Genomic DNA, 27,021 nt, shown 5'->3' with positions numbered 1-27,021 from the left:
CCTTCCAGTTAAGGATTTGTTTAAATTTTTAAGATTATTGACATTCTATATACTAGCTATTCACATAACTATAATAATATACTGTTGACAGTAATGACAGTAGTGTATGCTTGTTTGAATAGGTATTGACATAATAATATTGACATATTGTATGCTTGTTAGAGTGACCGTAGAAAACATACAAATGTATGGTTGTGGTAGTATGTCAACAACTATAGACATAGGGTATGCTTGTTTCAATGGCTGTTAGGATGGCTGTAGAAAACATATGTATGGTTGTAGTAGTATGTCAATAGCTATTGACATATTCTAAGCTTGTTTAAATAATAGTTGACATAGTCATATTTATATAAACAGAGTATACTTGCCATAAACTTTATAAGATAATCAACAGGTTATGTCAACTTTAACTGTCGACATAATAGTAATAATATAATTGTTCTAACTATATATGGAAAATACCTTTTAATGACAGAGCATACTTAATGCCTGAAATTCTGTTAATTGTGATTGGTATATCTAATGAAATAATTTTAGTAATATACACACACTTGATGTCAACAGAGTACACTTGTTATTGTCATGATACTTTGTATAATTGATATAGATTTATTATGTTTGATTTTAAACCAGAAAACAGAAGAACATCCAAGCGAAAAAGGAGTACCTCAATATCTCAGAAAGAGTTAATTATTGTTAACAAAAAGCAAAAGAAAAGTGTAGAGGATGGAAAACAGATTGTTATTGCTGAAAATCTATCTCAAAGGCTTCTAGTGAAAAGGAAGCCGATGTATTTTGTTGATGCTGTAAGCAGACTGAATGAGGAACAGATTAATTCTGTGAAGGAGTTGGGTTTCGAGAGTGTCCTACATTTCAAGATTGATTACATTCCTAGCAGATTAGCATTAGTATTATTAAAAATTTTTGAAGAGAATAAGTGCAAGATAAAGCTTAACAATGGTAAAAAAATTCATATCACTGAAGAGGATGTGGAGCTTGTATATGGATTCCCAAGAGGTGACATTACTTATTCTAGAGATAAGTGTAAAACTAATGCAGCTTTCATGAGGAAGATAGCAAAGAAATGTGGTACGAAAAAAGAAAGTGTGAACCATAACGATGTTTTAAAGGTTATGTTGAATAAGATTGGAGAGATAATTGATGATCTTGATAACGTGAGAAATGTAAATTGGTGTTCGTATGTAATATCTGTTTTCAAATTTGCAAAACAAAATTGGTCAATCACAGAGAAGAATGCATTTGCTGGACCACTTCCCTTCCTTATGGTATGTTTTACATTTTGCATTGTTGATTATTAACATTATTACATTAGGTTGTGTGTGTAGTTGATATAGCTCGTACTATAGTTGACATAAGCTGTATTAGTTATTTTAAGTGGCTTGTGTATTGAGTTGACACGACACAATAGTAATTGACATGCATTTTTTAACATATGCAGCTCTGCTACTTAGACAGAGTTATACAAGACAAGCGTCCTGTTCCTCGGACATTTCTATTAATGAAAGGATGGAAAAGTGAGCATCTTCAGGCTAGAGAAGATAGAGAGATCAGTGCAGGAGTTTTTGGTTTAGGAAATGTAAAGAAGAGATACATTCGAAATGAAGGGCAGCAGCAAGAGAATGAAGAACAAAGTGTTGATGTAGATGACAGTGGAGTGGGGTCTTCTTCTCAGAACATACTCCCATCAGATATGGTGAAAAATGTTTTAAAATACATCAATCAGATAAATGATGGCAGGACCAATCTTGTTAGAGTCCTCAAATAAGCTTCTTCACAGATCAAGAATAATGATTTATTCGGATTTGTTTGTGACATTGCTAGAAGCGCGGTTGTATCTGTGAGTGACACTTTCCTGCATTTGTCCCAGTCATTTCATATAGACGACAATGTTGTTGTTGATAACTGGAAAGCGGTGTTTGACTCAATACGGAATGCTGAAAAAGAAAACGAAACACTTGAAGATTTGAATGAATTTCCAACTTTCAGATTGGGAGATTTCTTCGATAAAGTAAGCACATAATCAACCTATATTTGGATTAATACATCATTTTGTTGATATATGTTTCTCTTAGTTGACACTGGATTACTCCTACAGTTTAGAAAGTAACATTGTTGAACTAATTTTTGAACAGGCTGTAGAAGAAAGAAATAGAGAAAATTTACCTACATCACCAGTTGATAATCCTGAAGAGGTCAGACAGACTGTTGAAGAAGATGAACAAAGCAAGGAGAACATGATGTGTGATGGTGATAATGAATCAAGCTCTCCTATCTTGACAACCGTACTAGGATCTCCACAGACAGCATCCCCATCTCTCCAACAACAAGAAGCCAATGCTTCAGAGCATGTCAGCACTCAAGCATCAGTTTTAGGATCTGAGAACAGAGGAAGTGAGATGGAAATTCAAGCAGAAGTTCAAGCTGATAGGGCATCACCAACTACTGAATATCCTGGACATGTCAATACTCAAGAATCAATTATGGAATCTGAGAACAGTGGAACTGAGTTGGAAATGCAAGAAGAAGTTGAAGCTGATAGAGCATCACCAACAACTGAATCTCCTGGACAAGTCAATAATCAATCATCACTTATAGAATTTGAAAACAGGAGTAGTGAGTTGGAAATTCAAGCAGAAGATGAAGCTGATAGGACATCACCAACAAATCAATCTTCTGCACATGTCAATATTCAAGCATCAACTATAGGATTTGAGAACAGGAGAAGTGAGTTTGAAATTCAAGCAGAAGATGAAGCTGATATAGACTTAAGAACACAAAATGCCTTGCATATATTATCAAAAGCATGTACTGACTTTGAAATCAGCAACAATGAAGAAGCAATCAAGGCAACAAATGCTATTGTTGATATCATAAATGAACAGGTACAGTTTATAATGATTATATTAAACTCTTGAATCTTTGTATATAATTTTATATTAGTTATTGACATTGTGGATATCATAGTTGACATAGATAAAAATATAATTGACATGGTTTAGCATGGAGTTTCAGGAAGACAGGGAGGATGCAGCTGCATGCTCAATTGTTGAGTATATGATGAGAGAGGGTATTGAAACACTGGATGACACTCCTCCTGAATCGAACATACAAATATGATAAGGCTAATTTCATGCATCGGTATGTGCAAAGTAATGTTATAATTTGCTGGGTCTAACACGTTTCCTAAGCCAGGTGTGTGAAGAAAATGGCTAGATCGAGGAAGTTATGGAGGAGATGGTCTAGCAGGAGAATGGAACGAAATGAGCAGGAATTACGAGGAAATTGGCGTGATAAAGGGAATCTACAGCTGAGGGCAACAAAGTCATTATCAATACCTCGCTGGACCCACTAAAACGCCTATAAATAGAGAGGAGCATGCAGCGCAATGGAGATAGTTTTTACTCTTCTTAGCTCATACATTTACACACACACTTGGGAAAAATTCTGGGGATAATCGTGATAGGGGGGGTACTTTCTAAAGATCTCGAGTTTGGTAACACCGTCCTAGTGAGGGCGAAGATACAATTGTTTTAATTTCAGCTGTTTTTTTTGCTAGTTTCCACCGTCGAACTTCACTTTTGGGAGTCGACTTTGATGTTGATGATGTTTAACTGCTTATCGCTCATGGATTTGAGTTTAGCTGTTTAATTTCAAGTTATTTTGCTTAGATCTCTCTGCTGTTAGCGTAATTCTTAAATCACTATGTCGATCTCTGCTTATTTCGTTATTGAGGTGTTTGATGTGGAATTTGGTGACAGATCTGTGGTTGATTGAGTGTTCGGAGCTTAAATTTATAAATCTGACGTGATGGAGAATTTCTTCTGTTTGGAGTCCGTGTCGGACGCTTGGATTCGGAGTGGATTTAGCGTCTGAAGTTGGTTTTGGCGTGTGAAAGAAACAGTAGTTGATAGACTTGTTTTATTTCCTTTGTTTTCTATTTCACTTCGTCTAGGTATGCAGATCTGTTAAGTTCTTCGTTATTTATGCATAGATTTGATTTCAAGTTAGTAGCCTTGGTTTTTGATTTGCTTATGTGTTTTCTCAAGAAGTTTTATGCGAATTTGGTTGTAGAAGACGATGTCACTGTCAGTTAGTACGAGAGTTAGTTATTCTGCCACTTTCCAGTCGTACTCTGCTTTTTCTTAGATGTGGTCCCACCGTAGAATTATATCCTAGGTCTAGCTGTTAGGTTAAGTTTCTTTCTAATATTCCCAAGTCAAGTTAATTTTAATTTTCCTCAAACCAAGAAAATGCGTGGCAGCAGCCAACACCAAAAATACTCCCAAATCCTTGATTACGAGTCTTACGCATCCTTCTCTGTGGGATCGATCCCTACTTCCCTATACTAGGTTTAGTAAAGTGGTTGAGGGTTTTTGAAGCGGGGAAGTACTTGTGTGTCCGACGACCGGGATTCCGCACAACCTACGAGTTCCTAGACCAAGTGATCTAGTGGACTTGCTGGATCTGGGGAACCTGCCTTATTTGAATATCGCAACACTGCACACACACTACACTTGTACTGTCACATCCTTAGAAGCTTCAAGTGGCGCCGTTGTCGGGGATGGATGGCGTTTGCTGTTATTAAGGATTTGGTGTAAATATTTTAATTTTTGTTATTTTCTTTCTCCCTGACAGTTTATGAAAGCGGGCTTCCAATCTGGAAGTTGGGCAAGTTCATCTGGATCAGGGAGTGGCCAGTACGAGTGGCGAATCAAGGAATCTACATCTACCATCACTACTAGATTAGGATTGAGAACGGAAGATCCATTCCCGTTCGAGTCAGAAAGTGAAAAGGAGTGGAATTCATCGACAGAGGAGAATCCAGGGACATCAACCGAACCAGAGCATTCTGAGACCGAGGAGGAGAAGGACCCAGATATGGCTCATCTACTAGACCCCAATCCGGAAATAGGGTCGCTCACCGCACATCTTGACGGTGAATCCGCTCATGCTATAGTCTCGAATCCACGACGGAGGTCGATCGACATTAAGACAAATGTACTTGGAGTTCTACCTACTTTCTCTGGGCGTAGGAATGAATGCCCTTATGAATTTCTGAACGAGTTCAGTAAACTATGCAGCATTCAGAAGCGACCCAACGAGGCAACAGAAGAGGACTACCGTCTTCGAGCAATTCCGTTTGCTCTCAAAGGGGAGGCGAACACTTGGCTGTTGAGGCTTCCACCGGACTCGATCAACACGTGGAAGGATTTTAAATTGGAATTTTTGGATTACTTTTTTCCATCTAATAAGACGAATGCCTTGAAGAAGGAGATTCAGGAGTGCAAACAAGAATACGATGAGTCCCTAAGTTCTTATTGGTCCCGCTTCAAGGGGCTGCTGGATGCTTGTCTAAACCACATGATGATAGAAGCGGAGACTTACTATTTGTTTTATGAAGGTGCAAACCCTGAATCAAAGGACTTGATGAACTACTCGAGCGGGTGAAATTTTACTAAGAACAAAGCAAGTGAAGCCAGGGAAACGCTGGGGAGATTGATTGAGGCAAAGAAGGCCTATGATAACCCGCGAAGCATATTGAGGAGAGGATCAGCTAATGCAGTGATGGATCAAGAAGACAAGAAGGTGGAAGATAGGATCGATAAACTAGAAAAGGCCTTGCTAAGTGCGATCGAGAAATGCAATCCGCATGCTCCAGTGGAAAATGAGAAATCCCTTGGTCAAGAGGAAAAGCAACTGCAACCATACTATAGTCAACCCTACGAAGGAGAGTGCCACGCTCAAGCAAGTTCGATGGGAAGTTGGAATCCCGATGGAAGTTGGAATCAAGGGAGACAGAGGGACGCTCCATGGAGGACTCACCCAAACTTCAGATGGACTGACCATGATCAAAGCCAACCACCTCCCTTGCAGCTCACGAATTTTGCACACCCTCCGGAGAGGCAGTCCAATTGGCCAGGGAAGGGACAAGAAGGACAATTGCAGCTGGGATACAGGAATCAGGATCAAGCTAATTGGGGATACAAAAATCAAAACAACCCAGGAAACTCCTATGTGCCACCTCACCAAAGGAATAACCAAGGCAATTTTCAGAATTCCCAACAGAACCATCAAGGGAATCAAGGGTCTGGTGGCCAGTACAACAATCATCAAGGAAATTTTCGACAGAACCAAGGTCAAGGACAAAATTTTGGTCAATTCAACTTCAGACCACAACGGAGTTTGGATGACATGGTCCATGATTTGGTAAATTCACAGCAGTTCATGCAAGGTAACCTACATTCCAACAATGACATGGTGCACAAGTTACAAGATGCTCAGTCAGAGCAAAAAGCCGCCATGGACATGATGGCAAAACAACTTTCCCAGATCGCAGTATCTTTGAACGAGATGCGAGGGAATGAAGGTAAACTTCCTGCTACCGTCAAACCGCCAGACCGGGCAAATATTAGTCAAATCACTTTGAGATATGGGCGGGGTTACGAAGGGCCAACGTTGGAAGCTGATGAGGAAGCGCCTATGCAAGCCAAAGAAGGGAAACAGAGTCAGAAACAGCAAGAAGGAGGCGCTGAACCAAGGGAGATCATTGTTCAGAGAGACCTCCAGAAGGAAGATTTAGGGGGATCTCTACCTCGACCAAGGGACCCGTTCTTCCTAGACCCCGAACCTGAGGAAGTAAGCAGGGAAGAAAACAAAGCAGTTGATGAAACCCAGGCTAGTACTTCCACAAATGCAGTAAAGCGAGCAAAACCATTTCCATATTGAGGGGAGGCGAAGAAGAAAAAGGATGACACAGAGGATCTCATGGTCATGAGATTTTCAGCAAGTTGGAAATCAACTTGCCATTCTTGCAAGCCTTGAAAATGCCCACCTTCAGTAAGTTCATCAAGGAGTTTATTGCAGGGAAAACCAAACTAGATGGGAAGATTGTGATTGGAGAAACTGTGTCTGCTGTGATACAAAAAAGAAGGATGCCCTCAAAATGCACGGACCTAGGTATGTTTACATTACCCATTTCTTTAGGGGATATCAAGGTTGAGCATGCCATGTGTGATCTAGGGGCGTCAATAAATGTTTTGCCACTTTCAATCTATAAAAGGTTAATTGGGGTAAGAATGGTTGATACCAAAGTAGTAATCCAGCTAGCAGATAGAACTTGCATTTGCCCTGAAGGAGTGTTGGAAAATATTATAGTCAAGGTGCATGAGTTTCTATATCCTGCTGATTTTTACGTGATCAAGATGAATGATAATGAGTCTGCTGAGTCTAGTGGGGTACTTTTGGGGAGGCCATTTTTGCGTACGGCTAAGACCATTATCGATGTGTTTGATGGAATAATTTGCTTGGACTATAATGGGGAAAAATATACCTTTAGCATAGATGAGGGGATGAAAAGACCTTTAGATGTTGAGAATCTCTATGCTATTGATGTTATTAACCCTTTAGTCCAAGAATATCTTGAGACAGAATTGATACAGGAACAGATTGATAACTCGGAGTTGAGCCATTCGATTGACAAAGAAGTTGTGGGATGGTGTGCAGCAGTGAACACAGAGGAATTGACAGATGAAGAGCTCATGGAGGCCATTATGGAATTCTGCAGGAACCCGGAATCAGCTAGGTCCAAGGGATCGGCTTATGTGGCCAGTTTGGAAAGGTCTCCTGGGTTAGGGAAAGAGACTTCACCAGAAAATTCTGAAAAAAATCCCTTGCCCCAGGAGACGAATGGAACGAAAAAAGAGCTGAAAACACTCCCACCAGGCCTTAAGTACGCTTACTTGGAGAAGGACGAGACATTTCCAGTAATAGTCAACAGCAACTTGACCAAGGAACAGGAGAAGGAGTTGTTAGAGGTCATCAAAAGGAACAAGAAGGCAATAGGATGGACTCTCTCAGATTTGGTGGGAATAAGTCCAGATCTTTGCATGCACCACATCCGTCTGGAAGAAAGTGCAAAGGCTCATCGAGATGCACAACGGAAGCTAAACCCAAACATGCGAGAGGAAGTCTTGAAGGAGGTATTGAAGTTGCTTGCTCTAGGAATCATTTACTCCATTCCTGACAGTGAGTGGGTCAGTCCTGTCCATATGGTGCCAAAGAAGTCTGGGATACAAGTCATCAAAAATGAGAAGAATGAATTGATACCCACCATATTAGTGACAGGGTGGAGGATGTGCATCGACTACAGGAAGTTGAATGAAGCCACAAAGAAGGATCATTTTCCTTTGCCTTTCATTGATCAGATGCAGGAAAGATTGGCAGGCAAACAGTATTTTTGTTTCCTTGACGGATACAGCGGATATTTCCAAATCTACGTTAATCCGGAGGATCAAGAGAAGACCACTTTCACGTGCCCTTTTAGTACATATGCATACCGAAGAATGCCGTTTGGATTGTGTAATGCACCGGGGACTTTTCAACGATGTATGATGAGCATTTTTTCGGATCTGTTGGAAGTATGCATTGAGATATTCATGGACGATTTCACCGTCTATGGGAACTCATTTGATGCTTGTTTAGCCAGCCTGGATCTAGTGTTGCAGAGATGTCAGGAGAAGCATTTAGTGTTGAACTTCGAGAAGTGCCACTTCATGGTGACTGAAGGCATTGTCCTAGGTCACGTGGTTTCTGAGAGGGGTATCCAGGTAGACAAGGCAAAGGTGGATGTGATATCAAAATTACCATACCCTACGAATCAAAAAGAGGTGAGAGGTTTCCTAGGCCATGCAGGGTTCTATAGGAGGTTCAGAAAGGATTTTGCAAAAATCGTTCAACCACTCACTCGGTTGTTACAAAATGATGTTTAATTCGTCTTTGACGAAGGATGTGAGAGGGCGTTTCAGCTGCTTAAGGACAGGTTAGTATCAGCACCAATAATCAGGGCACCAGACTGGAACCATCCTTTCGAGATAATGTGTGATGCGAGCGATTTCGCTGTGGGAGCTGTCTTAGGACAAAAAATTGATGGAAAAAGCTATGTGATCTTCTATGCTTCCAAAACACTAAATCAAGCTCAGAAGAATTATGACACCACGGAGAAGGAAATGTTAGCCATCGTGTAAGCCTTTGAAAAATTCCGACCCTACCTTCTTGGATCAAGGGTTATAGTCTTCACGGATCATGCAGCAATAAAGTACTTACTGGCTAAGAAGGAGTCGAAGCCAAGGTTAATCCGTTGGGTGTTACTTTTACAAGAATTTGATTGGGAAGTACGAGATAAAAGAGGAACGGAGAATAGGGTAGCAGATCATTTGAGCAGAATCTTCCAAGGAGAAACAGAAGAGGCTATACTCGATGCCTTTCCCGAGGAACATTTGTACCTTTTGGAGAGATTTCCTAGACCACCTGACTGGGAAGCAGTTTTGGCTCTGACCGGTCTAGGAGAATCAGATAAAGGGAAGCGCACGCTGAATGCAGAACCATGGTTTGCTGATCTATCCAACTACTTGGTCACAGGAGAGATGCCGGTTTTAGAAGAAGTTTCCCGGGCCCAGAGGATGAAGATTAGAAGCGAATCCAAATTTTATTTTTGGGATGATCCTTACCTGTGGAAAGTGTGCTCAGATCAAGTGATTAGGCGCTGCATTCCCGAATGGGAACAAAGAGATGTGTTAAATCATTGCCACGCGTTAGCATGTGGAGGCCACTTTGGGCCAAGGAAAACAGCGAGGAAGGTTCTAGATAGCGGATTTTATTGGCCAACATTGAATAAGGATGCTTTCGAATTCTGCCAATGCTGTGAGAGATGCCAACAGACAGGGGGAATTTCAAGGAGAGATGAGATGCCTCTGATCCCAGTGATCGTGTGCGAAATTTTTGATGTGTGGGGAATGGACTTTATGGGACCGTTTCCGTCATCCTGTGGGAATACCTACATATTGGTTGCAGTGGATTATGTATCTAAGTGGATAGAAGCTAAGGCCACCACAACTTGCGAATCAAAGGAGGTGGCGAAATTTCTCAAGGATAACATTTTCAACAGATACGGAGTTCCTAGAGCCATCATCTCAGACCAAGGAACACATTTCTGTAATCGCACCATCGAGGCTTTGATGAAGAAATATGATGTACACCATCGAGTGTTAACTCCTTACCATCCTCAGTCTAATGGCCAGGCAGAGATTTCTAATCGCGAGATCAAGGCGATATTGGAGAAAACAGTTAATCCGTCAAGGAAAGACTGGAGCAAAAGACTCGGGGACGCATTGTGGGCCTACAGAACTGCTTTTAAAACACCTATTGGAATGTCACCCTACAGACTTGTGTTTGGTAAGATGTGTCACTTGCCTGTAGGAATTGAACACAAGGCATACTGGGCAGTGAAGGAAATGAACATGAAGCCGATAGCATGCGAAGAAGAGAGGAAGTTGCAATTGCAAGAGTTGGAGGAACTTCGGCTAGAGTCGTTTGAATCTGCCATGTGGTACAAAGAAAGAACGAAGTTATGGCACGATAAAAACCTCCGGGTCAAGGAACTTCATGTGGGACAGAAAGTGCTCCTTTTTCAGTCTCGGCTTAAGCTCATGCCAGGGAAACTGAAGTCTAAATGGATTGGCCCATACATCATCGTTGGCATCCGAGCAAATAGAGCAGTAGAGATCCAGGGAAGTGCTCCAAACTCTGTTCCTTTCCTTGTAAACGGTCATAGAGTGAAAGTCTATAGGGATAATTCTGAGTTGTGTGTTGTGGACGAGATTCCACTACACACACTCCCTATTATTGCCTAAAAGGACGAGGGTAATATCCGATGAATTCCTTGGTCAAGGGGTAAGCTGATAATTTTGAAAATTCACAACTAAACCAGGGAATCTCGGAAATACAACATGTAAATAGTTTAATTTTTATCTAAAAAAATAAAAAAAGGAAAACGATGATAAAAAAAAATGTACTTATGTATATATAATTTCGAAGCACCATACTCCTAGGGGAACCCGTATTTTATGCCCTAACCTCGACCCAGGGGTCTGGAATCTTCAATTTTTATTTTGTAGGGCATGGTCGAGGGGATTCGCCAGGAGAAAGCTTGAAGGAAGGAGTCAAGGAGGGAAAGGATATTTTGAATTTCAAATTCTGGCCGATAATTATGGGAGACGTGCGGTTGCTTACATCACGCCTGCAACCGGACCATCTTTTCACCAGAAAAGGCAACCGTCGTCCTTCTCTCTCCATCATTCCTCATTAGACAAAAAAATTGTGTTTGCTCTTCCTTCTCTCTTCATTCACTCTCTCTCTAAAAGACAGACGAAACCCTAACAACAAAATCGCCCAGTTCTTTTCGTTTTCTTTCAGATCTATACCGATGGATTCGACCAAGGGAACTGAGCATGACCCCACTTTGTTGGCCGAATTAACACAGAAGGTGGGAAGCATAGAGAAAGCGAAGGAGGTGTACGCCCTATTCACCGCCAGTCTGATGCCGTCTGCGCCGACAGTACCATCACTGCCAATTCCGGCGGATTCGGCCGCAACACCGGAAAATCTCTCTGAAACAAGATCGCAAGTCGCGGAACTACCTCATGCAAGGGGCGTTTCGCAAGTAGCGGAGACAGAGGAGGCTTTACACAGGCAATCTGAGGACGGTGAACAGACGCGTGACGAGACCTTGAAGGAGACAGAAGGTAATGTACCGGAGAACCCTAATCTTGAGGGTAGGGAAATGTATGAGGGGGAAACCCCTACTGCTGATGAAATTCTTGAGGGGGAAACCCCTATTGCTGTTGAGATATGTGAGGGGGAAACCCCTGTTGTGTTTGAAGTTCGTGAGGGGGAAACCCCAGTTTCTGTTGAAATTGTTGAGGGGGAGACCCCTGTGTTTGAGAAGGCTGTTGAGGGGGAAACCCCTATGTTTGAAACAACTACTGAGGGGGAAACCCCTATTCCAGGAGATGTCAGGGGGGAGAACCCCATCTATATCGAGGGGGCAATCCCGATGGTGGTTGAAGAGGGGGAAACCCCAGAAAAGCTGTTGGTAGAGTCAGATCTACATTCGACGGCGGAGCCGGAGCCCGAGGAAGGGCTAAAATTGATCGTGGACCTGGTTGATGACCAGGAAACAAGTGAGCCCAAGATTGATGAAAGGGCCGAAAGGAGGCGCACCAGGAGAAGCCTCCTTGACGAAGTTGATGACTTCATACCTGAAGCGACAGAGACAGAGGCACGCTTGGCCAAGGAGAAAGCAAGAAAAGGAAAGGCGCCGGCGACTGCATCTACCCGGTCAAGGAAAGCTCCCTCCGTCCAGGAGGTCGAGGAGACCCTTTCCCCTGAGACCGAGGAAACCCTTGTCGACGAGCACGAGGAGCCCATCCCTGAGCCAAGCTATAACTCTGAGGAGGTTGAGGAAGAGCCAATTCCCGGACGCCCCGTGATTTGGCTGACTAAGAGCTTGCTGGAGGAGATGAGACAGTTTGACGACCAGAAAAGAATCGCGGTGTACAAGGAACGATGCAGCGTAGGAAAGATGGCCATGTCGGGAAAGCAGTATAGCAAGAGCGAGCTCAAGATGATTGCATGTGACAAAGAATTCCGCGCCTATATCCAGGCAATAGGGTTTGAGTGGCTGTTGCAGCACAACCAAGAGAGGGTACCAGTGGATCTGGCAAGGGAGTTTTTCTCCACTTTTCGTTTAAAGAATACCTCAGACCTGGATGCGGATTCTATCACATTCAAACTCTTCAATCAGGAGCACGAGTTGAGCATTAGGGAGTGGTCCCTACGGATGGGGTTGTTCACTAAGGAAGAAGATGAAGAGGGAGCTTGGAACGACAGGATGGTGGGGATGCCAAAGAACACACCTGGGTTCAAAGTCCAGACAGCATGGGAACTGGTCACGCACTCTAAATCTGGGGCGTTTAAATCCAGCTACTCCAAAGCCTCCCACATCGAAGATCGGATCCTCCGTTTTGCTCAAACATTTATCAGTTACAATTTGATGGGCAGTGCGAATTCAGCCCTCACTACTACCGATCTCTACTTCACTTGGTGCATGGCAGAGGGTGTTAAGGTGCACCTCGGATATTGGATGGCGCAGGCGTGCCACCAGATGACGAGCAACCCAGGACGTCATATGTACACCTGCCACCTCATCGGCGCTTACCTCCAGAGGAATATAGAAATGAGAATTGCCAAGGCTGCTCCACTTGTAGTCATGTGCGACCCCCCAGAGGTGTTCAGTGTTGATTATTTCTTCAACAAGGGGTTGCTGCAGACTCAAGGCACCAAAACTCTCTTCTATTCTTTAGGAGACAAGGTGAAGGCGGAGCCGGAGGAAGCAGAAGAGGCCATGCCAAGTGAAGAGATCGAGGAGCTGCGGAAGGAAGTCCAGGACATGAAAAAGGAGATGCAGATAATGCGCAAGGATATGATGAAGGAACTCGGTGGGATAAGGAACGAATTGATGGGAAATCGGGAGGCAGTGCAGACCCTGAGGGGAAATATTGCTGATTTGGCAGTAAAATGTGCCAAACAGAATGATAGGATGACGGAAGCGGTGGAGCTTTCAATGAAAATGTTGAAGTGGATGCAGCAGACGCTCCAGTTGACCCAGTTGAGGACAACTCCTGGGTCCAGCAGTGAAGTCAGGCAGCCCACCCATAGCTGTCCCTCCGTCAAGCGACCACAGCAGTCGCTTCAGATGATCTCCCCGACCATTCCCGTGCAAGTTCCAGCCCCACCAAAATCAAAATTGATCGTGAGAAAGTCAGTACCGGAAATCCCAGAGCAGAAGGAAGAAGAGCTGGAGCAGCTAGCTAGGAAGAAGGTGAAAGTGACCCGCCCCGGAGTCCCACCCTAGTCTGGCTCCCGAGGGAGCCAGCCCCAGAAATGATCAAACATCTCTTGACCAAGTAACTTTTATTTTTCGTTCTTTTCTTTTTTTTATTGTCTACCTGTTATATATGTGTTTATCACTTGTTATATCTTCTCCCACTTAGCCCACTGCGTGGTCTAAGTGTGAGAAGTTCGTGTTTTCTGTTGTTTTATTTGTTTTTCTATGTTTTTCTGTGTCTTTCTCCCACTTAGCCCATTTCTTGGTCTAAGTGTGAGAAGTTTTATGATTTTACTTTTGCATTGATCTCTCTGTTCCCCCCTTCACGACGATGGCTTAGGGACAAGCTTGAGTGAAGTGGGAGGGGGAGAGGAGTCAATGCATTACCCGTATTACATGTTAAGAGTCTGTTAGTTTTAAGTATTGTCACATGAGCCAGTGGATTTAATACGGCATGATTCCCTTAGTGAAAGTAATTGAAGATAGGAGGCATTTCAACTTAGAAGCTTTTTCCTTAAATGAGCCTAGTTAATTTGACGGAGAATGCCTCTACTTACTTAGTTGTGAAGCCCTACTATATAGTGAGTTATAAACCTCAGATAACTTTGAGCTAACAAATGTTTAAGGGCCACCACTGAATGCTTAGGGAAGAAGAGCTATGAAGGAGAAAGAAAAAAAGGGGAAATTGGGTTATGAAGGCATAAGCTGGACGAAGTCCAGGGTAAGGCGGTATAAGCTGGACGAAGTCCAGGAGAAAAAAATGGAGGAACAAGCTGGACAAAGTCCAGATAAAAAAAAAAAAAAAAAAAAGAGAGAAGAAAAGAAAAAAAGAGGAGGAATAAGCTGGACGAAGTCCAGAGGGAGGAATGGTCTAAAACAGGAATAATGATAGCCTGACCCAGGAAGGAGAAAACTCTCATAACCCAACGCTTCAGTGGTGTAGCATTAACTTAAGAGAGAATCGATCCTAACATCCCTGGTGAGGAATGAGTGATCGAGTGAACCTAACAATTGGGTAAGTAGAGAGCTGGCTTGACAAGCTGACAGATTGGCTAGGTAAAGGAAGGGAAAGGGCCTATTTGGAGGAGTGCAAACTATTGGAATGACCTTAATCTTGTGGGGACAGACGCCTAAAATAGAAACTAGCTCATGTATATATGTGTTTTGCGTGTTTGTGTGATTTTCTTATATTTCTTAGTTTTTCTTGAGTCTAGGTCTAGGAGTCGGTCAAGAGATAACCTCGCTTGAAATTTGCCTTATTCTATTTCTTTTCTTGTCTTTATACTTGAGGACAAGTATGGTTTAAGTGTGAGCAGTTTGATAAGGCTAATTTCATGCATCGGTATGTGCAAAGTAATGTTATAATTTGTTGGGTCTAACACGTTTCCTAAGCCAGGTGTGTGAAGAAAATGGCTAGATCGAGGAAGTTATGGAGGAGATGGTCTAGCAGGAGAATGGAACAAAATGAGCAGGAATTACGAGGAAATTGGCGTGATAAAGGGAATCTACAGCTGAGGGCAACAAAGTCATTATCAATACCTCGTTGGACCCACTAAAACGCCTATAAATAGAGAGGAGCATGCAGCGCAATGGAGATAGTTTTTACTCTTCTTAGCTCATACATTTACACACACACTTGGGAAAAATTCTGGGGATAATCGTGATAGGGGGGGTACTTTCTAAAGATCTCGAGTTTGGTAACACCGTCCTAGTGAGGGCGAAGATACAATTGTTTTAATTTCAGCTGTTTTTTTGCTAGTTTCCACCGTCGAACTTCACTTTTGGAAGTCGACTTTGATGTTGATGATGTTTAACTGCTTACCGCTCATGGATTTGAGTTTAGCTGTTTAATTTCAAGTTATTTTTCTTAGATCTCTCTGCTGTTAGCGTAATTCTTAAATTACTATGTCGATCTCTGCTTATTTCGTTATTGAGGTGTTTGATGTGGAATTTGGTGACAGATCTGTGGTTGATTGAGTGTTCGGAGCTTAAATTTGTAAATCTGACGAGATGGAGAATTTCTTCTGTTTGGAGTCCGTGTCGGACGCTTGGATCCGGAGTGGATTTAGCGTCTGAAGTTGGTTTTGGCGTGTGAAAGAAACAGTAGTTGATAGACTTCTTTTATTTCCTTTGTTTTCTATTTCACTTCGTCTAGGTATGCAGATCTGTTAAGTTCTTCGTTATTTATGCATAGATTTGATTTCAAGTTAGTAGCCTTGGTTTTTGATTTGCTTATGTGTTTTCTCAAGAAGTTTTATGCGAATTTGGTTGTAGAAGACGATGTCACTGTCAGTTAGTACGAGAGTTAGTTATTCTGCCACTTTCCAGTCGTACTCTGCTTTTTCTTAGATGTGGTCCCACCGTAGAATTATCTCCTAGGTCTAGCTGTTAGGTTAAGTTTCTTTCTAATATTCCCAAGTCAAGTTAATTTTAATTTTCCTCAACCCAAGAAAATGCGTGGCAGCAGCCAACACCAAAAATACTCCCAAATCCTTGATTACGAGTCTTACGCATCCTTCTCTGTGGGATCGATCCCTACTTCCCTATACTAGGTTTAGTAAAGTGGTTGAGGGTTTTTGAAGCGGGGAAGTACTTGTGTGTCCGACGACCGGGATTCCGCACAACCTACGAGTTCCTAGACCAAGTGATCTAGTGGACTTGCTGGATCTGGGGAACCTGCCTTATTTGAATATCGCAACACTGCACACACACTACACTTGTACTGTCACATCCTTAGAAGCTTCAAAATACAAGAACATAAAAGGAAAGAGAAGATGCATGAGGAAAAAGAAAAAACTCCTGAAAACACGGAAAGAAGAATGATTGTTTACAAGGTAAAAAAATGAATGAATTATTGTTTACATTGCTTGTAATAGTTGTTAAAATGTAATTGACACGGTTATTGACACGATATGTAGTGCAGCTGACACGATATGTAGTGTAGTTGACGTAATCATATTAGTTATTGAAACAGTTAGTGTAATATAGTTGACATGATTTGTAATTGCAACTAACATTAAATTCACTGACAACAGCATCCGAACCCTGTTTCGATCTCTGAGATTCCACTGGCTGAAGTTAGAGAGAAACGGACTCGTGCTGAAATGCGTCCTAGCCCAGTGCTACGCTCACCATTTGAAATACGAGCCGTGCATATGAAAACAACCCTGAACCCAGACGAAAGAGATATGTACTACTACATAGTAGAAACTGAAGGAACAAATGAGTATGCATAATTTAATTCTTTGAATAATCTCTACAATCCTTTTATATTTCCATTCAGTTGACATAATTTATGAATGATATTTAAATGTTGTCTGCACGCTTTCATTTCAGTGATTCATATGTCTACACTAATGGCTTTGTTTGGGCAAGCAAATGAGTGTTTTCATCTCTGAAACCCCATTCAGAAATCAGTACATGTGTAATTGATGTATGTGCAGCACACCTGAACTACAAGGAAAGAGAAAGGGCAAAATCATCACCTCTGCGCCTGTTTCTGACAACATCCCCATGCGTGAGTAATCTAAATTTCTGTGTCAACTATTTGGATGAAAAATTTCACTAACAAAAAATGTTAAATGCAGTATTTGAATATAACAAATCGGCAGCCTCATTGGGATCCATTACAATCCCAGAACAACTTTGTGTCGCGAATTCAATAGGAGATTAGAACAATAGAAGATTTCGATTGGAGAAAGATTGATTTGGTAACAAATTTATTTTTGTGTAAAGATCTCACAGTTTCACCTGCATAGTTTTCGACAGGAGTTGTCAAATTCTTTTCTCTAATTTTATCTAACATACAATACATGTATTTTTCCCTGTTTTTAAAAGTGGCTATTACTATCTTGTGGCATATCTTGTGGTATTCTGGATGAGGATGAACAAAATTGAGATAATTGATAGTGCCAAACCACCTAGAGACAAGAATCCCTTGGAAAAGTATAGCTTTGATGTTGCAATACTGTATGCTTTTTTAAATATAGCTAACATTATGTTTAGATTTTTGTTGACATAATTTATGTATCTTGCTAAAATGCTTTGTATGCAAATTTTAATTTAGTTGTTTATATATTTGCAGAAAGATATGTTTGAGGCATACTTTATACAGAATAACATGACAGATCTATCACAAAATATAAAGAAGTCTCCTTACAAGGTTCCTTTAGATTGGGCCACAAGCACCAATAAAGAAGACATCGGTGTTTATACGATGAGACATATGGAGACATACTTTGGCATGAAGGGAAGGGATTGGGATATTGGCTTTACTCCACGCAGCTTGAAGATTCTACAGGTACTCAGAGGAAGATATTGCGAAGCAATGCTTACATCAGAGAGCAAAAAGAAGTGTATGGATATGATATGTCATGCTAACATCTGGATGAATGCAAACAAGCAAAGATTATCTGCGTTACAGAACAAGTACAAGGAATGGTTTAGCCGTAGAACCAATAAGTAAACAACTGTTTTATTTTGATTTGGACAAAGAGTGGTTTGAATCTTTGATGTTATCATGTTTTTTAGATGGATGTGTAAAACAATTATCATATATCGATTTGAACTAAGCAGCCTGTAATAATATATCAACTATGAAATCAATAAAGCAACTTCAATAGTAATGTCAGCAACTTGAATTTTATGTCAACAGCTCAAAAACAATTGTTTTAACTAAAAAAAATGTACAGCTATTTTTCTTCATTTTTTAATTTTAAATATGTACTGGCATCATTATCATAAAAAACATGTTAATAGTTTCCATATAAAACTCAACATTTTGTCCATACCTTAATTATCAAATGTCAATAACTTTTAACAAAAATGTGAACAGCTTGTTAATAGGCTTCATATAAAATTTCAGATAACTCAATATTTTGAACATATTCATGAATTATGGTCATACAATACATTTCAGTATAAAGCAAATTAAACGTGAAAAACAAAAAAGAAAATATAAATAAACTCTATGTAATGCCAATAACTAAATAATTGTCATGTCAACTGCCTTTTTTTCAAATATTAACAATGTCAACTGCCTTTTTTTCTAATAAAATGGATGAAAAAAAATATAATTCAAAACCATCTACTCTACAAACTATTCCGCTAAGTCATAAAAAAGCAAAATAATAAATATTTCTCTACCAGCTACTCTCTCACACATAGATTACCGCTCAAAGAAATTTCTGCTACTCTCTCATATTCAAACCCTTCGTTTACCCGATTTCATCTCTTTTCTAGGTTTCTAAATCGATTTAGAGTATTAGGAATGTCAACCGGAGAAAGAAACACAAGTGATTCAGTTGTATCGTCGACCGTTCCTGGAAAAACGACGTCAGAAATGGAGGACAACAGCAAATCAACACAAAGTACTGAAACGACTAATTCAGGTTAAAGATTTCTTTCGTTTATTAATTGTATGACTTCATTTCACTTTTGAAAAACACAGTTTGATTATTCAAAAGATTTTATTTTTAGGTTTCATTATTTAATTATCTGATGAGTTCGATTTTTGCTTTTTTAAAACAGCAGTAGAATATTTCTGAGGTTAAGTAGTATGTATTTAAATTTTTATGATTATTGACATTAAAAGATGTCTGTTGACATAGTAGTATTGACATTTAATAAAATAAATGTTAACATAATGTATGCTTGTTTGAATTGTTGTTGACATAGTCATATGGTTCCTATAAAATAGATATGTTATGTACAAACAAACGTGATTCATATGTGAAGTGTCAGAGGATTACAAAGTATATCAACAGGGTATGATTGCAATTGTCATATGTATGATTGTAGTTGCTATAAATTTTGAAATGATAATACTGTATTGTTGACATTTTGTTGAAATAGTGATATTGACATTTTATACAATAATTATTGACATAATGTGAGCTTGTTTGAATGGTTGTCAAGATAGTTATATGGTTAACATTATATTACTGTATTGTTGACATTTTTATTGTACTTGCTTTTAAACCAAAAAAAAAGAACACAACAAAAAGAAAAAGAAGTACATCAATTGATGGGGATGAGTTGATTACATCTGAGATTCGAAGTAAAAGAAAAAATGACAAGAGACCATTAATTGCTTATGAGATTAGAAGCAAAAAACAGAATGAAATGTATACAGAGGCTAAGGAACAGAAAAAGAAAAGTAATTTCTTTTCTAAAAGGCTTCTAGTCAAAAGGAAGACGTGGTATTTTATTGAAACACTGAGCAAATTGAATGAGGCCCAGATTCATGCTGTCAAGGACTTGGGTTTTCGGAATGTTTTTCATTTCAACGTCGATTACATTCCTACCTATTTGGCATTTGAATTGGTGAAGTGTTTTGATGAAAAAGAGTGCAAGATAAAGTTAAATAATAGGAGGAGTGTTAGTATAACAGAGGACGATGTGGAGCTGGTATACGGATTTCCGAGATGTAGGATAAATTACTCCAGAGCTAACTGTAAAAGTAATGCGTCTTTCATGAGAGATATAGCCAGACATTGTAAAATAAAAAAAAGGAGGAAATGTTAGCCATAAAGCTGTGGAAGAGCTTATGTTAGAAGATTGTGAAGGAGGGCCATCAAAAGATTGTTCTTGTTACTATTAGAATCAATATTGATTGAGCCATCAACATGTGGAACAATAAAGTCTAAGATTGGGGAAATAGTTGACGATCCGGACAATATTCGAAATGTCAATTGGTGTTCGTACACATTGTCTGTTCTGAAGTTTGCAAAGGAAAATTGGTCAAAGAAAAAGATGAATGCTTTTGCAGGACCACTTCCTTTGCTCATGGTATGTTTTACGTTTCACATTAAAGATTATTAATAGTGAACATAATGTTGACATAATGTTGTATATGTAGTTGATATAGCTTATAATTGTTATTGATATGTATTTTATATGCAGCTCTGCTATATGGATAGAGTTTTACAAGCCAAACGTTCAGTTCCTCGCACATTCCCATTAATGAAAGGCTGGACAAGCACACATCTCCAGGCTAGGGAAGATATGGAGATAGATGTGGGAATATTTGGTAATGGACTTATCTTCAGAAGATATGTCCGTAATCTGGAGCAGGAGCAGGAGCAGGAACCTCAACAACAGATTCCACACGTAGTTGACAGTGGGGTTGGGTCTTCCCAAAGCGTTGTCCCAAAAGATATCATGCAGAATGTAATGGAATACATTCTACTCATAAATTATGGGAAGACCAATCTAGTAAAAACCCTTGAAGAAGTTCCTACACACGTCAAAACTAATCATCTATTTGGATTAGTGTGTGATATTGCTAGATCTGCAATTGGAAGCCCAAGAACTTATGTTCAATCTGTGGAAGACAAGTGTGTAAAATTGGCAGAGTCATTTCTTCAAGACAAAGATGAGGCATTTGACAACTGTAAAACAATCTGTGAAGCACTAGTTACTGTTGAAAAGAAAAAGGAAGCACTTGAAATTTCCAACTTTCAAATGGAGAGATTGCTATAACAAAGTAAGTACATCATTTTTTTTACATACCTTTTCTCTAAGTTGAAATTAATTTAATATTAATTATAAATAACCCTTTCAATAGACTGCTGAAGAAGAAGTACGTGAAGAACAACAAAGTGAAGGACAAGAAGAACAAGAAGGATCAAAAGAGGACAACACATGTGGCATCAATAATGAATCAGCGTCTCCTATATCACCACTTGTACTAGAATCTGATAACAAGGGGAGTGAGACAGAAAACCAGAAAGATCTTGAACAGGTACAATTTACAATAACTATATTAAACTATAATGATATTCTGCATATTGTAGGTAAAAATATAATTGACATAATATAATATGTTTCAATTGAAAAAACAGGAAGATAAGGAAAATCAAGATGACACACACGTTAAAACAGAGAGAGAAAAACCACTGGATGAAGAAGATAATATTGTTGAGGTGACTAAAAATAAAATTAAACAGTATATTATTTTTATAAAATGAGTGAAGTGTTGTTGACATGACTTGATAGTGTAGTTGATATAAGTTATAATAATTATTGACATGTCTTCTACGTGTAGTTGACATAGATCTTTTTGTTTACATACATTTCTCAAAGTTGAAATTAATTTAATATTAATTATAAATTACCATTTCAATAGACTGCTGATGAAGAAGTACATGAAGAACAAGATAATGAAGAACAAGAAGAAGGAGAAGCATCAAAAGAGGAAACAACATGTGGCGTCAATAATGAATCAGTGTCTCCTATATCAACACCTGTACTAGAATCTGATAACAAGGGGAGTGAGATAGAAAATCAGAAAAATCTTGTACATGTACAATTTACAATAATTATCTTAAACTCTAAAGATATTCTGCATATTATAGATAAAAATATAATTGACATAACGTAATATATTTCAGTTGAAACAACTTGAAGATAAGGAGAATGAAGATGACACACATGTTGAAACGGACAGAGAAAATCCACTGGATAAAGAAGACAATATTGTTGAGGTAAGTATAACTAAAATCCATTATATTATTTTTATAAAATGAAAGAAATGTTGTTGACATGACTTGATAGTGTAGTTGATATGATTTATAATAATTATTGACATGGCTTTTACGTGTTGTTGACATAGCCTCTATGAGTAGTTAACATATTATGTACCGTAGTTGACAAGAGAAAGAAATAGAATACATATCCCTATATCGCCAGTTTCTGATCCTAAAGGGATGAGCCAAATCTCGTCTTTTGTTATTTAGAATTAATTCAAATTAATTTAATATTAATTATAAATTACTAATTTAATAGGCTGTTGAAGAAAAAGAAGAAGAAGGAACAAAAGAAGACACAATGGGTGATAGCAATAGTGAATCGGCCTCTACTATTTCACCACCAGCTGCAAGTCCAATGGATGACGCACATGTTGAAATGAACAAAGCAAAGCAACAGGAGAAAGGAAAAGAGAAAGAAGAGAATATTGTTAAAGTAAAGTAACTGAAACTAAAATTAAATATTGTATTGTTTTTATGAAATGGCTTGAAAGTTGGTTGACAGTTGGTTATAATTGTTATTGACATGATTTGTACGTGTAGTTGACATGTCTTATAATTGTTGTTGACATGATTTGTATGTGTAGTTGACATGTCTTATAAGTGTTGTTGACATGATTTGTATGTGTAGTTGACATGTCTTATAATTGTTGTTGACATGAATTTTATTTGCTGTTAACATGGATCTGTGTGTAGCAGACATAGTACGTACTGTAATTTATATAACTCGTATGTGCGGTTGACACGATATGCACCATACTTGACATAATTATACTAGTTGTTGACATGACTAGTATATATAGTTGACATGATTTTTAATTGAAACTAACATGAATTTTATTTGCACTGGCAGAAGACTGTTGTTCCATTCTTTGAGATTCCTCTGGCAGAAGCTAGTGTGAAAGAGTCTGATGATAAAACGCATTCCGGCCCATTCCTAGGCTCTCCAGTTGACATAAGAGCTATAGATACAAAAACATATCTGGAATCTTATGAAAGAACTGTCTACTACTACATACTAGAAACAGAAGGAACAGATGAGTATGCATTATTTAATTATTTCATTGATCTAAAAAGTATTTTTAGTTTTCTATGTAGTAAACATAATTTATGAATATTGTTCATATGTCATTTGTATAACTTCATTTCAGAAATGCATGCGTTTATGAAGATGATTTTACTTGGGCGACCAAGGAATTGTTTTTATCACTGAAGCCCCATGTTGAAATTAATGTGGGTGTAATTAACGCGTGGGCTTCACACCTGAACAACAGAGAAAATGAAAGGCAACAACATCACTTTCACGCTTTTTTATGAGTACATCTCCATGTGTAAGTAATCTTAAATTATATGTAAACTGTTTGAGTCAGATGTCTCCCTAACCAAAAATGTTAATTGCAGAACTTCAATGTAACAAATCGGCAGGAAAATTGGGATGCTTCGACAGCAAAGAGAAATTTTATTTCTCAGATAGATAAGGAGGTTGAAAGAAGACCAGATTTCAACTGGAGAAAAATTGATTTGGTAATAAGATCTAAAAATGATATCTATGTTAGAATATGAACAATTATTCTATGGATATAATTATATATTTCATGTCATACAGGTCTTCTTCCCAGTTTGTGCAGATAACCATTACTACCTTGTAGTATATTGGATGAAGAAAAACATCATTGACATCATAGATAATATAAAGCCACATAAAGATACAGATCCGTTGAAGAATTATGACATTGATATTGCTTTACTGGTATGCTTTTATCTATGTTATAAACATATTCTCTATATTGTGTTGAAATGCTTTGTATGTGTAGTTTAATTTAGTTATTTATATATTTTGCAGAAAGATATGTTCGAAGCATACTTCATAGAGAAGAAATTGGTAGATCTTTCAGAAAATATAAACAAGTCTTCATTCAACTTTCTGAATTTAGAATGGACCACAACCACAAACATAAAGAACTGCGGTGTCTATTTGATGAGGCACATGGAGACCTATGTTGGGAAAAAGGGAAATGATTGGGATATCGGTTTTTCTGCTCGTAGTCTGAAGATTATCCAAATACTCAGGGGAAGATATTGTTGCACGATGATTGCATCAATTTACAATAACCAGAGATCGGCAATGTTACAACTAGCTCATGATTGGATGGAAGCAAATATGGACAAATTGTATAAGCTAAACAACAAATACAAGAAGTTGTTTACTTGTAGAAAGAGGAAGTGAACAAAAAACTGATTTTAATGTTTGATGTTAACTTATTTTTTGGATTGGTTTTAAAACGATTATTATGCATTCTGACTTTTGTTGACATGGCTAGTATGTGTAGTTGACATGACTTAAAATTGTTATCAACATGTTTTCTATGTATTGTTGACATGGATGCGTAAAACAATGATCAAATTTGGTTTTTAAACTATGCAATCTTTAATAATATGTCAACTATGAAATAAGTACAGCAACTTAAATAGAAATGTCAACAACTTGAATTGAATGTCAACAGCTCAAAAATAATTCTTGTAACTAAAAAAAATTTACACCTATTTTTCTTAATTTTTAAATTTTAAATATGTACTGGCAAGATTATCATAAAAAACAAGTTAATAGTTTCCATATAAAAACTCAACATTTTGTCCATACCTTAATTATCAAATGTCAATAACTTATAGGAAAAATTTGAACATCTTGTCAATAGGCTTCATATAAAATTTCAGATAACTCAATATTTGGAACAAATTCATGAATTATGGTCATACAATACATATCAATATAAAGCAAATTAAATGTCAAAAACAAAAAAGAAAATATAAATAAACTATATGTAATGTGAATAACTAAATAAACGTCATGTCAACTGCCTTTTTTTCAAAGGTTAACGATGTCAGCTGTCTTTTTTTCTAATAAAATGGCGGAAAAAAAATTTAATTCAAAACCCTCTATTCTACAAACTATTTCGCTAACTCACAAAAAAGCATAGCAATAAATGCCAACAAGAGAGAGATGAGCTAACCTCTATTCCATCTTCTACTCTCTCACAAATAGGTTACCGCTCAAAAAATTTCGATTACTCTCTCATATACAAACCCTTCATCTACTCGACTTCATCTCTTTTCTAGATTTCTAAATCAATTAAGAGTATTAGGAATGTCAACCGGACAAAAAAACACAAGTGATTCAGTTGGATCGTCGGCCGTTCCTGGAAAAACATCAAAAATGGAGGTCAACAGCAAATCAACAAATAGTACTGAAACGACTCATTCAGATTAAAGATTTCTTTCGTTTATTAATTGTATGACTTCAATTTCAGTTTTTTAAAACACAGTTTGATTATTTAAAAGATTTTATTTTTAGATTTCATAATTTAATAATCTGATGAGTTCGACTTTTGCTTTTTTAAAACAGCAGAAGAATAATTTTGAGGTTAAGTAGTATGTATTTAAATTTTTATGATTATTGACATTAGAAGATGTCTGTTGACATAGTAGTATTGACATTTTATAAAATAAATGTTAACATAATGTATGCTTGTTTGAATTGTTGTTGACATAGTCATATGGTTCCTATAAAATAGATATGTTCTGTACAAACAAACGTGAATTCATATGTGAAGGGTCAGAGGATTACAAAGTATATCAACAGGGTATGATTGCAATTGTCATATGTATGATTGTAGTTGCTATAAATTTTGAAATGATAATACAGTATTGTTGACATTTTATACAATAATTATTCACATAATGTGAGCTTGTTTAAATGGCTGTCAAGATAGTTATATGGTTGATATAAACTAGATATGTTCTATTTAGAAAGGATTGTTTATGTTAAACAACATATGACTGCACTTGTCATATATATGGTTGTAGTTGCTATTAATTTTAATGTTATATTACTGTATTGTTGACATTTTTATTATACTTGCTTTTAAACCAGAAAAAAAGAACACAACAAAAAGAAAAAGAAGTACATCAATTGATGGGGATGAGTTGATTACATCTGAGATTCGAAGTAAAAGAAAAAATGACAAGAGACCATTAATTGCTTATGAGATTAGAAGCAAAAAACAGAATGAAATGTATACAGAGGCTAAGGAACAGAAAAAGAAAAGTAATTTCTTTTCTAAAAGGCTTCTAGTCAAAAGGAAGACGTGGTATTTTATTGAAACACTGAGCAAATTGAATGAGGCCCAGATTCATGCTGTCAAGGACTTGGGTTTTCGGAATGTTTTTCATTTCAACGTCGATTACATTCCTACCTATTTGGCATTTGAATTGGTGAAGTGTTTTGATGAAAAAGAGTGCAAGATAAAGTTAAATAATAGGAGGAGTGTTAGTATAACAGAGGACGATGTGGAGCTGGTATACGGATTTCCGAGATGTAGGATAAATTACTCCAGAGCTAACTGTAAAAGTAATGCGTCTTTCATGAGAGATATAGCCAGACATTGTAAAATAAAAAAAAAGGAGGAAATGTTAGCCATAAATCTGTGGAAGAGCATATGTTAGAAGATTGTGAAGGAGGGCCATGGTTCAAAAGATTGTTCTTGTTACTATTAGAATCAATATTGATTGAGCCATCAACATGTGGAACAATAAAGTCTAAGATTGGGGAAATAGTTGACGATCCGGACAATATTCGAAATGTCAATTGGTGTTCGTACACATTGTCTGTTCTGAAGTTTGCAAAGGAAAATTGGTCAAAGAAAAAGATGAATGCTTTTGCAGGACCACTTCCTTTGCTCATGGTATGTT

At 38.1% G+C, this 27,021-nt stretch overlaps 1 protein-coding gene across 1 annotated transcript; it reads left to right on the top strand.

Annotated features, from left to right (window-relative positions):
- Window positions 1–17,621: 17,621 nt before the first annotated feature.
- On the top strand, window positions 17,622–18,209 carry LOC148929316 (uncharacterized). The gene is made up of 2 exons (XM_089070076.1): window positions 17,622–17,717; window positions 17,829–18,209. The coding sequence occupies exons 1-2, from the start codon at window positions 17,622–17,624 to the stop codon at window positions 18,207–18,209; spliced, it is 477 nt and encodes a 158-aa protein (XP_088926202.1).
- Window positions 18,210–27,021: the final 8,812 nt, after the last annotated feature.

This window comes from Salvia hispanica, chromosome 4, assembly GCF_029641045.1.
Source record: "Salvia hispanica isolate PSC_SH4W2 chromosome 4, Shi_PSC_v1, whole genome shotgun sequence".
Lineage (NCBI taxonomy): Eukaryota > Viridiplantae > Streptophyta > Magnoliopsida > Lamiales > Lamiaceae > Salvia > Salvia hispanica.
Note: the sequence above shows the minus strand (reverse complement) of the source record. Positions and strands in the feature narration are given on the sequence as shown.

Excerpts from the sequence above, each read along its gene's own strand:
- LOC148929316 (XM_089070076.1), top strand. The coding sequence starts at position 17,622 with ATGAGGATGAACAAAATTGAGATAATTGATAGTGCCAAACCACCTAGA. Across the intron at positions 17,718-17,828 it reads TTGATGTTGCAATACTGTAT|AAAGATATGTTTGAGGCATA; the intron begins GCTTTTTTAAAT and ends ATATATTTGCAG.